This window comes from Cryptotermes secundus, unplaced genomic scaffold (assembly GCF_002891405.2).
Source record: "Cryptotermes secundus unplaced genomic scaffold, Csec_1.0 scaffold2482, whole genome shotgun sequence".
Lineage (NCBI taxonomy): Eukaryota > Metazoa > Arthropoda > Insecta > Blattodea > Kalotermitidae > Cryptotermes > Cryptotermes secundus.
Window position 1 is genome coordinate 90,233 of NW_019729249.1, and position 12,664 is coordinate 102,896.

Here is a 12,664-nt window from a genome sequence, read left to right on the forward strand (position 1 = left end):
TACATAACTCAGTACACCAGCAAACGTGCATATTGGCCAAATATTCTGTCTGGATGTGAGATTATTTGAAATCGGCGATTTTCCTGATTAATCGCGGTTGCGTTGCAGTTTCCAGATTCCTAGATGTGCGACCGGGCTGAGACCTACGATGCCGATCCATGGTGTGTTGGGAGGAAAAAAATTTGTCCGAGATCCGTGAAGTGATTGTTCGGCGAACGGCGAACGTGTGTGTATTTGTAATTGATGGTTTTAGTTACAGAGAAGTTGCTTCCTTAGCAATGGCAAGGCTGTGTGCATATTATAGTTTATGCCCATTAATTGACCAGAGAAGTTTATTAGGCGTAGCCGAAGATTCAACAAGTGGCTGTGTTATTGTAACTCTGGGAAAGAATATAGTTATCCGATACAAGGTTAGGTTTACAATTGTAGTTACGTATTTTAAATAACGGAAATGAAAGGGAGATGCATATTTACTGGAATAAAATCCAAAATAAACTCATAGGAAAGCATTAGATATTTCGTGGACCTTCCAACACGGAACAAAATAATAAAACTAAAGAAAAACATGATGGAAGTTTCTGTGGTAACTTGCCCTGGTAACGATGGATTCTTTTATTTAGACATGCCCTACGTAAAAGAAAATTAGAATGTTTTGTGTTTGGCGTATTATATGCAATTAAAACGTCCAGTAGTGGAACTTTCAACCTCTTAGATTTCTACAGAATATCTGTTGCAAAATATAGAGAAGGGAGTGTCCCTGTATAAATTTTGGGGCTATGCCATATTATTTTTTTTTATTGCTAGTGGGATGTGACTAAGTCACTTGTACTGCGGCCACTTCTGGCCTATTGTACCAGCCCAAGATGATAGGTGAGGGTGATTGTGGAGCAATTGGTAGAATGAAGATTGGCAGGGGAAACCGAAGTACTCTGAGAAAACCTTCCCCAGCGCCACTTTGTCCACCACAAATCCTACTTGACTAGACACGGGATCGAACCCGGGCCGCCGCGGTGGGAAGTCACCGACTAACTGCTTGAGCTATGGCGTTGCCCAGGCAATACCATAACTACCATTACACTTTTTTTTTCAATATCATGTTACAGTACTTTCTTATTGACATTGCAGTTGTTGCATCAGAAACAAATTAGCAGCTGGAGTAGTAGGGAAAAACTTTCATCTCCAGTAATATATGATGCAGTTGGAAGTCAGTATGTTGCAGTGTTCAATCGAAGCCAGTTAAGGCTGTGGACGGAAAATGAAGAAAATTTGGACAAGATAAAGAAAATTAAGGTAAGAATCCCTTAATATTATACAGTAGCCATGGGCCTTGGAAATTTTAGAGAAAACCTCCTCTGAAAATAGTGAAATGTCAATGAAATGAAATTTTTTGTTACCTGCAGGCTTACTATGTAAATATATTCAAGGTAATAAAAATGTAAATTTGGTAATTAAATAATCTTTGTGCATAACTTAGTTGAGAGTAGGTTAATGAATGAGATTAGAGGTTCTTGCAGCAGTGAATATCCAGATTGCTGTGTTCTGGCATGTGGTATCATGTTGTTTGGTAAGTAAATCCATTGTAAGAGAGGAACCTGCCCCCTCATGTTCATGGTAAAAGAGACCCAGACTTTGTACATTACAAGTAATAGTCTTTAAAGATATGCAGATTAATTGAAAACTAATATGAGTTAAGTGTTCACTTTGAGAACAAAGTTTGTGATATATTTTGAGTGTTATAACTCTGGTCTGTGCCTTGTTAACTGGTTATGTAAGTGGGTATTGGGATTACTAAGTTTCTGTACTTTGCCCATCATCTGTTAATCCTAAAAAACACAGGGTTTTAGAAACCAGATATGTTTCCATCTACAAGCGACAGGGTGAGGAGGCACATACTCACTTGAGTCAATCACTGGATCTAGTCTCCAGTTAACAAACACAGTTGAGTATGCCCTCCCCCCCCAATTCACCTGTGAACAAAAAAAGGTCCAGTTTCCAAAATATCTCTTGATCTAGATTCTGAAGGGTTCTGATGATTGTGTATAACACTTAGAATTACTTGGTTTTTGGGCTTTGTCCATCATCCAGTGTAAGGTACCCAACAGTGTAAGTATCTCCCCCCTCACCTGAGGGCAGAAACAGATCCAATTTCTGAAACACTGTGTTCTCTGGTTTTTAGAATACTGGAAGTTAGACAAAGTCTAAAAACCAAGTAATTCTGAATGTTATTTTTAGGACACTAGTCAACTGACAGGTCCAGCAATCCCAAATGTAATACACCATTGTCAGAACCCTTTAGACTGAACTAGCTTTTGTCTGCAGATACACACACATAGACCATAATTCACTTATCTACCAGCTTTTATCTGCATGACTAGCTGGCGCAGGAAATGTCTGTCTGTCCCACCTAAAGGCTGTCTCTTACATGATCACATTGCATGTGTCATCTTTAACACTGCCTTGGCTGTAGTTTTGAATGCAACAATAATGGTTAACTCCTGTGTTCGCTTCCTGTCTCACTTGCACGTTGAAGAAGACCAGAAATGATGTGTATCTGTACAAAGGACACATACTGAAGAAATTAGTTCAAACGGTAACACTTCTAATTCGTATTTGGGAGATGCTTGGTTCAAATTTTGGCCAGAATCCAGACTGGAGATTTTTATGCTTTCCATCATCCCTCAAGGCAAGTGATGGGGTAATACCTAAAATCAAGCCATGACTGTTTCCATCACATTCATTCGAGTTCATCATTCAGTGATGATCATACCATTTGATGCTGGGTAGGATGGGCTGCTGACAGCATGGTTAAATCCCTCATAAATAAACAAATACATGTCACATGTAAAAAGGAGCATGATTAGCTGAATGACTGAATGAATGAATTTCAGAATATTGTATGACTGTGACAGGTATATATGATATTTAACTGGTATGTGAGGCGTTATATTTATTGCTTATATTTATCTTGAAACTAAAGCGCATAATAATCTTTTGTACTTAATATATTTTGGGTGGAATTGTATATAGAAGATTCATGTTACTGATAATTTAAATTCTTTGTTTTAATCTGTTTGTATTTAATGAAATTATTATTACACTGTGTACTATTTTATATCGTTTTTATTGTTTATCTTGACTGTTTCAATGTTTGGAACTTATTTTAATATTATTATTGACATGTTCTATATCCAGGGTTGTATTTCAACCTATGTTTTGGATTTACTGAATTTGAAATAAATGAATGAATGAATGAATGAATGAATGACTGTCAGCTCCTCAACAGCTCTGTTTCGTTGAGTTAATTATGATTACCAGAACATTTGTACAAATTGTGTATTAAGTGAATAGAATTGTAACATGTAATTAATGTCTTACCACCTGTACCTATTGGAATGTATCAATGTTCATACAGTGATTGGACCCACTCTAACTTCACAAGATTTTGTATTACATGTTATTGTTTATTTATTGCAGTTCCACCAACAAATTCATTGTGTTATACCACAGACAGAGGGAAATGAACCATTAATACTGTTCAGTAATGGAGCAGTCTGTCCCCTAAGAACTGCAGTGGAGAGCCGGAAGAAGGAAATTGACAGTTCATTACTGGATGCTAATGAAGTTATAGAAGATTACCGTCTAGTGGAATATGAAAACTTTACATTCATAACTCTTTTCTGTCGCAACTCCTCAGTATGTTTTATGATCAAGTTAGCACACAAAATACTTTAGTGATATAATATATTAGTCATGTTTTATGTGTGTAGCTTATAGTTAGTAACTTTTATGGCTGTGCCATAGCTCAAGCGGTTAGTCGCTGGCTTCCCACCACGGCAGCCCAGGCTTGATCCCGGGTCTGGTCAAGTGGGATTTGTGGTGGACAAAGTGGCGCTGGGGCAGGTTTTCTCCGAGTACTTCGGTTTCCCCTGCCAATCTTCATTCCACCAATTGCTCCACAGTCACCCTCACATATCATCTGGGGCTGCTACAATAGGCCAGAAGTGGCCGCAGTACAAGGGACTTAGTCCCACCCCACTAGCAATAAAAAAAGATAATAGTAACTTTTAAATACATATTTCTGTTTTTAAATAAATTAATTTATTCAGTTAGGCTAATTGTTTTATACTTTAATGAATGTAACCTTTAAAAGCCAATAGAGACATTGAGAAATGTGCAGAGAAGCCACTGGTCTGGAAGTACACATAAGACAACTATATACACGTTTTGTGATAAAAATCTTTAATCAAGTTATAAAATTAAACTTGCTTTTTTTTTTTAATGTAGCAAATTTTAAATGTGTGTAAAAATGATGCAGCATGCAAAAATGAAAGGAATGATGAAATTAAGACATGGTATCGCAGTCAGTGTAGTAGCTTGGCTACAGGCTGGCCAACAGGTTCAAGTACTAGCAGGTGCAGAAATTATCCTTGTCTCTAATGCATTTAGATTGGCTTTGAGTCAGTGTAGCCTTTTATCCAGCAGGTACTGGTTTTTACCCTTGGAGTAAAACAGCTGGGATGTGTGGCTGATAACTCACCTTCACCTAGTGAAATATTTAAGAATTAATGGAGCTAACCTCCACTCACCCATTTTTATGGCATGGTGCTTAATTAAGCATAGGGATAAATTTACCCCCACCCCCCAGAGAATGATGATCTCAGGAAATACATGCTGTTATTCAGTTTAGAGTGATTTATGTCCTATTCTTTTGAGAAAGTGAAAAGGTTAAAATATATGAAACTCTTATTATGATTTGTGTTGTACATGTTTGCTGCCTGAAGGAGGATCCCAAACTGAGGGTATTTCAAAACTAAGTGCAAAGGAGAATATTTTGGGTTAACAAAGATAGGCTAATGCGTTTTGTTAAAAAAAAAGTGAGTGATAATGAGCTTCATAATAAATGTTGTCCGTTGTCTTCTTAGTTTTTCAGACACTAAATTTCAGACCATTGCTCAAAAGTTCAATACTAGCTCATTGTAACAGACCCAGACGAGTTGGAACCTTACCTCCCATACACCTAATGACAGAAATAGGTCCAGTTTCTGAAAGTTGTGCTGCAAAGAACTTGAAGTGCTTGGGGTAAAGGGCTTAAGGCTTGGTTTGCTGTGGATTTTTTTGTAACAGCTGTGCTTGAACATTTAGTTTTCTTTCCTGTGAGTGTGTGTTTCATCACCACATTTCTATTATTTATAGCACTAATCAGCTAAAATGACCTTACCAGTTAATAAAGTACCATTAAGTAACAAACCACAGACTTGACATCAGAAATGCACATTTTACTTTCAGGATGTTCCACACTTCTGTGTGGTTCCAGTTTCAGGGGATATTCAAAGTATGAAATTGAAAGTGGAATGGAAAAATTTCCGCTTAATGGGACAGACTGTGATGAAACAGGACTCTTCATGTAATTTTCTTACATTATGTAAGTTGTATTAAAGAACACATTCTAGCCTACTTTTCCTTAAGGCAAGAAGCACACTTATGAGATCACCGTACTGTTTGTGTGTGAGAGAGAGAGAGACCACATGCATTCCCCTCTTTTGACTTTTCAGCCAGTACACAGAATTTTATGAAGTTTGGTGCATTATGCCATTGGTTCCTGCAGCTAGTACGAGTAATAACAACATGGTGTATATACAGATTTGTGATTTGTGGGACTGATCCTAGTGCCTAAAGCCTGAAATTTGTCTAAAGAATATTAACTTTTACAAGATTGGACAACCATGTTGTTGTCTTTAAATTATACTTGCTCTTGCCAGGTTGATCATAAGCTGGTCTCCTTGGTTTTGCTTTGGATTGCTGTGCAGTAAACATGTAAAATAAGTATTTTCGTTCACATGCCTCTTTGGAGAGGATGTCATAAGAGTCCCAACACCTTTATATTGTCAAGCTTGTGGCATGCAAGAATAGACGGGGTTTGGATTGGTGACTGGATTTGTTGCACCATGGATTTGGTGTGGTAGGTTTCAGAACACTTACAATACAAAGTCCCACATCACAATCCTTACACTTGTACTCTCCTCCTGACTGCTTATGCGGAACAAGCACGGCAGTACAGTCAGGAGGATAAAATGTTCTAATGTTTACTGAGGTAAGCCTAGTAGCTTGTATCTCCAAAACTATTGGTCTGCCAATGGGTCGATATGGGCAACATAAACTTCTGGCCTTTTCAGTCAGATTCTGCACAGGGACAAGTCTGAATTGTCTGATTCATTATAGTGCCACATGAAGTAAGGAGGAGGAAACTGTTCAGAATTGTCAGGTCCAGTAAGTGACAAAATAATTTCTTTGTCCACTTGCATATCCAGCGTTGTGTCATGTAATTGTCTGCTATTGTCCCCTTTGTCCATATCTTGTGTGTAGCCAGGCATGTCACATAATTTATAAATTTTTATTCCCAAACGTTTGTGTTTCTTGGCTGTATACTGTTTGAAACTTACCCACCCCTTGAAAGTACTATGACTTTGTCCACAGCAAGATGTTAAGAAAGTGCGTAATATTTTGAATATGTGTTGCTTAGCATATAAGAATTTTGTCTTATTTGTCTGGGTCGTTACTGTCAAAAACATTGTCATTGTTCAGAGAGTGGAGATCTCTAAGAATGTGAAGGATCTGTCCCATTTCACTGTTTTGCCATAAAATGACGAAAAGAGCTGCTCAGTAGAAGACCAGTAGTCTTTCAGATTGTCATGTATGTGCTGTCCCTTCTGAATAATAATTGCCAGAACAGAACAATTCAGATTCACTGATGACATGTGTGGGAGAAGGTTCGTTGTCAAGGAAGCCCAGGAATTGCTGGTAATATCGATTGGTCTCCTCCACCAACGAAGTGATAACAGCCACAAAGTACAACATGAAAATACTGTATATAGTTCAGTTTTTTTTTTTTTTTTTTTTATTTATGTAGGTTGCCACATTTTGTCTCCTGCCAGTCATGAATGTATGGATTTTATTGTTTGTCTGACATGTCACTTGTCCCATTTTTGATATACCTTGGGATATGGGCAGGATTTGAATCACATCATGATCAGAAGTGCCATCATGGACACCCCCAGTAAACTGGTTCATTAAAGATTTCGCTTGTATACTCCTCCGTGGGGTGGAACTGGAATTTGTTCTGTAATATCTTCCTCCTCCTCTTTCTTGGATGTTTTGTCAGAGTCTCTTTTGAGTTGCTGTCAAGCAGTCCGATCTCATCTGTGTTAAAGTGCTATCTTTTGAAACTCCTATGTGACGATGTAATGGTTCTTATGGTATCAGAAGAGACAAGAAACTCGAGTTGTACATTGGAGATTTTGAAATAGAATGAGTTAGTCATTTGCGTCCTGTCACAACAAACCTAGCAGGGAATCACAATTGAAGGTTTTCTGTCTTAGAACAGGAGAACCATTCTACAGAAGGGCCATGGTTACTTCTGTTATAGTTCTCTTGTGTCAGAACAGTGGGCAACCGTAGCACTCACAGACACGTCCCCACCAGTCAACGTACAGTATGTAAAAATAATGAAACTTATTCTAAAAAACATAAATTATGTGTGTATGTATAAACTGGTCATTTCAGAACTTCAAATATAAATAAATGGGTTAATTCTTAACAAGCCAGTTTTGTCTCGGACATTCATCTTAAAAAACGCAGTAAATATGACTTATTTTCTGAACCACTGCATCGCACCATGCACACTGTATCTGCATTACAGAAACCAAGTGGATAACTTTATTTATTCTGAGAATCATATGAAACCCAAACTGTATTTTTAAATGTTAATACCAGTGGTGTATATAGTAACCACTGTGCTTTAAATGTATAAGGTCCAGGTATTATATATGGTAATTATCTTCTAAGGCAATCACACTGGTCGCACTGTCTAAGGCATGAACAGTCTTTGCTTGGTTGAACGCTGGGATCGTGGGTTCAAATCCCACTTGAGGCATGGATGTCTACGTGTGCATTTATTCTGTGTTTATGTTGCCCTGTATGTAGGTGTAAGTCAATAAACAAATTAGTGTTTACTGTAAGAATTTCTGTTTTGGATAAAAGCGGTTTTCTATTGAATACTGGCAGATAGTATGCATGTAGTAATCCCATTGAGACTGTTGTGTTCCCATGGAAGTACATAGTTGCAGACAATGCCAATTTTTTATTTTTATCTTTTTATTGAAATTTGTTGCTGGCCTGATGTGTAAAACGAGAATTTTCAATTAAGTCCTGAGAAGGTGAATCAAGCAGTTCCATATTTCAGTATTATGGGCATTCAGGCTACTAATAGAAATGTCAGTATTCATTTATTTCCCATCCTGCAATGTTCCCCATCTTTCGTCAGTCTTCACGGTCTGAACAAAGAAATTTGAGCCAGCATCGATCAACATACCTGTCTTCCCCAACTTGGATACAGGATAGCTGAACACTCATGTACTGTTTCCAGGGTCCGATGGGAGGTTGTGCTCATTGCCATTTCACCCTCAGCCCAGCCCGGAGCTACCTGGCACTCTTGTGAGCATAGTTAGAGCTGTTAGCACAAAGCATCCTGTTGCACTGGTTCCTCTGAGCTCCAGTCACATGGCAATATATGGTGCTGACCCCAGTGAAGAAGGTGAGAATGCGTCGAATGAAATGTTTCTGTGTCTGACATGAGTGACAGAAGCTGGTGAGCAAAAGCTGAAATTGTTTCAGCTTATCAAAGTAAGCTAGGATATAATTCATTAACCAGTGTGTTTAAACATCAATTTTCTTTGTAAGATTTGAGGCTTTCACGGCGGTGACTATGAAGAAAGCAGTCTTCTGGGATTTGGCACCGTGTATATGTGGTGTTAACCAACATTTCGGAGGAATGTCGGTTAACACCACATATACACGGTGCCAAATCCCATAAGACTGCTTTCTTCATCAATTTCTTTCTTAGAATCACATTAGAATTTGTGAGATTTTGTGTTCTCATAGCAGTGACTTTGAAAAACATGGTCTCCTGGGATTAGATGTCTTGCAGTCTGGTAGATGTTTACCAGTGGTTCAGAAGAACCTGCTAGCACCATCTTCAGGGTAGTAATACATCTACTGTGAAGATGGAGGTGGCATATCCCTTCAGACTACATGTTGTTGCATCTCAGATGGCAGTAGTCTTCAAGTTAGGCACTGTTATCAGACTTGTATGCATGTTCTAGGTGTCTCTTACCGACATTCAGGTTTCCTGCATAACACAAAATATTTTTTGAGAGCTGATTTATTGCCATTGTTTATAACTTCTGATTTTCACATATCTCTGCTTGTTCATTTAGAGGTCCTTGTAGATTATGTTAAAACCTTTTAGTTTCTCTGAAGGATTTATGAATGTTCCTGTTGAAGTATACAGCACATAAAGCTTTCATAATGAGTACCCAATAAGATAGGTTGGTCCTCATTGTAATGGGGTATACACTGGGTGCTCTCGAATTGTCTTTCTTTCAATTTTGCCATCTGCCATTTTCTTGCATCATCTGTTCCATTCTGTATTCATCTCTTTCTTCTTTCTCACTGGCCCTTTTTTCATACTGAATGTCTGCCACATCATCCTCATATTTATCATCTCATCCTCATACTGGTTTCTCTGTATCTCTGTGTCTACCACAGCAGTTTTCTATGATTAGTTACTTATTAGCATCTAAGCTCACTACAGTTATAAGCTCCAGTCTGACCAGCAGGTACATTTCACATTGCTGTGATTCTGTCTCATGGTTCCTGTATCACTTCTGATTTGTGTGTCCCTAAGGGGGGCCCATGATATAATTTTTTAGTGAACCCTTCTCACTACCTCTGTGTGTAGGTTCAGGTGTGCAGCCTGGACCTAAAATTATTTACACCCATGGAGTGCCCCATTTTGGTCCCAGACGTCAAAGGCTCTCTGACAGTCATATGACATTGATTTGGCTGTGCTGTTCTGACACGTTGCCATTGACTGGGAGCTCTGATGTAATGAAGCACGAGTTTCCTGGAGCCTATACACAAGGGTCATCCAGAAAGTAAGGACCATTTGCACGTAGCACTTGTGCAAGTCAACAAAATGCACCATTTCAAGGTTAACAGGCCTCAGTAGTATTTTAGTAACATGCCAAGTGAATGACTCGCTGATTCTATTTTTTGTGTGTTTTTTTAGTATTTAAAAATGCTTAAGAATGTCGACAATCCCACCAATTGTGAAGTGCAAGCTGTAATTTGGTTTCTGAATACACAAAATGTCCGTCCAATTGGAATATACCATCAACTTATTGCAGTGTATGGGGAAGGTGTGATGAATGAGTCAAATGTGAGAGAGTTTCCAGAACATTGGAAATCCATGTCATCTTGAGATGGCCGACAACCACAGAAACTGACCTAATTGCATTTCTTGGGAACATTGTTACCAACCTCAAGTACCTGCTCCATTATCATTGTATTGTAAGAAGAGTCTAAACAAATTTCTGTTCAAGTTTGTGTTCATTTCAAGGAGCGGATGCCATAACTTTCAGCTGTTACCTGCAACAAAGTTTTCATATGTGTAATTAAAATGTCCTACATTAATAATAACATACATATTATTGCTGTAACTTTTATTATTTCAGGAGCATCTCTTACCATTTATAATGTACAGTTTGGTGTGGTACAGTCCCGACACCATTTCAAGTTATTTGCATCACCACCTCGGCTATGGTGCGCTGGTACCAATCTCTTGATAGCAACAGCACACAATCTAGTTGTAGTACCATATAGGCTCGAAGCACAGCAACTCTCTGCAATGGTTGGTGCACACTGTAGTGGCAGTGCACAAGAAGAGCATGATTCAGATGTGCAGGAGTTGCATCACACCCTGTGCTCCAACTGGGTGGCTAATGGCAGAACAAAAGATGCCCCTTCAAGGTCAAACCCGCAGATTCCAGAAGCTCTGAAGGAACAGTTGCAAGCTCTTGAAGCTGAAGGTTGCTGTCAGTCAATGTTAGTATACTGTTCCATTATCTCTTTAGAAACTGAATTTCTCTTAAATAATATATAAAAAATTCAGTTTGTACCTCTCAGGAGGTGAGATCGATATGAAGCACACAAATACATGGGCAGAATGCAGAGTTTTAATGTGTTAACGCAGGTGATACATATAGTGACCACTGGGCTTTAAAGGGTTAATCGTGTTCACCTTTCAACTATTGACCATATGGTCATGTGTTCCTGAAAGGCAGATGACAGCACAATGTGCAGAAAGAAAATGCGGATGTTTCGCAGCTAATGTTTCCAGTACTGCCACTATATATGTAATGATGCAATCTGAACAGCACTAAATCTCGCGAAGCACTATCCCCTTTGTGTTGTCTCTCTGCACATTGTTTCTTATCTGCCTCCTCACAGAACTCATATTGCATAGGGTGTTCAGTATGGAGACCTGTTTAGCCATGGGATTTTATATTTTAGCAGAGCCTGAAGGCTCTTCAGTCGTTTCACTATTTCTCAACCATCAAGTCAGATTTTCTTAAAATATAACTGTTCTAAAAATTCTCTAGTTCTAAGAATGTAAAGTGGAAATACAAAAAGAATATTGTTGTAGCACAGAACAGTCTTCTTGAATATTTACTATTTGATATTCATATCACCCCCTCCCCCCTGAATTGTTCTTTGTGGAATATATTGAGAAGTAAGGTGTCTGTCTAAAGCAGGAAAGAGTCTGGTCTGACCATGAACAAAATAAAACGCAATTCACATTTAATGTTTTGCCTCATTTAACATTCAGTTTCAGTAATCATAAGTCAGTAATGTTAGTGTTAAATTTCCTCTGTTTAAGATTTTTGTCAGTTCTCTTCGAATTCATTGCTTCCCAAAGACACACAGAATTTCACCATGTATGAAAATATTTTAGAGACTAAATTTAAAGTTTTTGACATTGGTGTGACATATTTTTTAAAACAATTTGTACCATGTCTCTTGCCTGAGCTTATTAACCTTTATCCTACGGCCCTTTAAACTTAGGTTGTGGCAACGGTACGGAGTTCTTTAAATGGCCGCTATTTGAGATTCGTGAAAATTGTAGTCACTAATTTTGCTCCTATTTCTGCTATTTCTGTGATAATCGAACGAAATAAACGCTGTTTTTTTCTCGAAAGAATATAGAATCAGATATTGTAATTTACAGATTGTATAAAACATGTTAAAATTTTTGCACTGACACCAAAGGAGAATTTTCGCAATTTCTTGTTTCTGAGCAAGAATTCATACGTTCTGGACACCCCTGAATGGAAGTTGCTGATGACGACACTTGTGCATGTCACGGTAACACCGGATGTTGAGTCTAGAGACGTTATCGCAGTCTATGTGACGAGCGTCAACTTGAATGTGGTCAGTGGAAGAGAGATATAAACTCACGTGTTGTTTATAGATCTCTCCTGAACAATACGTATACTGTTCTTCTACAGTTCCATGCTAGCATTCTTTATGCATGCGTTGTCGTTGCCGTACTAACACAGCGTAATAGCTTAGTGGCTGGACGTGTTCAGTCGAGAGTAATTTCAAATTTCGTTCGTAACATGTGGTCCGTGTCGTTTGGGATATTCTGACATATTGCAGCTAATCAATGCCTCCGATACAGAATCCTGTACCGACAATTCTGAGAGTGACGTTGAAGGTAGCAAATCATAAAGTGATTTCGAAGAAGACCCATAATCTTCGTCGGCAA

At 38.4% G+C, this 12,664-nt stretch overlaps 1 protein-coding gene across 1 annotated transcript in view; it reads left to right on the forward strand.

The window, feature by feature from the left end:
- Positions 1–185: 185 nt before the first annotated feature.
- Positions 186–12,664, forward strand: part of LOC111865636 (nucleolar protein 11) — a 26,617-nt gene continuing 14,138 nt past the window's right edge. The window contains exons 1-6 of the mRNA XM_023853818.2: positions 186–410; positions 1,126–1,290; positions 3,475–3,693; positions 5,287–5,422; positions 8,423–8,590; positions 10,572–10,941. Of these exons, the coding sequence (XP_023709586.1) occupies positions 279–410; positions 1,126–1,290; positions 3,475–3,693; positions 5,287–5,422; positions 8,423–8,590; positions 10,572–10,941 (1,190 nt within the window). The 5' untranslated portion in view covers positions 186–278. The remainder of the gene's footprint in view (positions 411–1,125; positions 1,291–3,474; positions 3,694–5,286; positions 5,423–8,422; positions 8,591–10,571; positions 10,942–12,664) is intronic.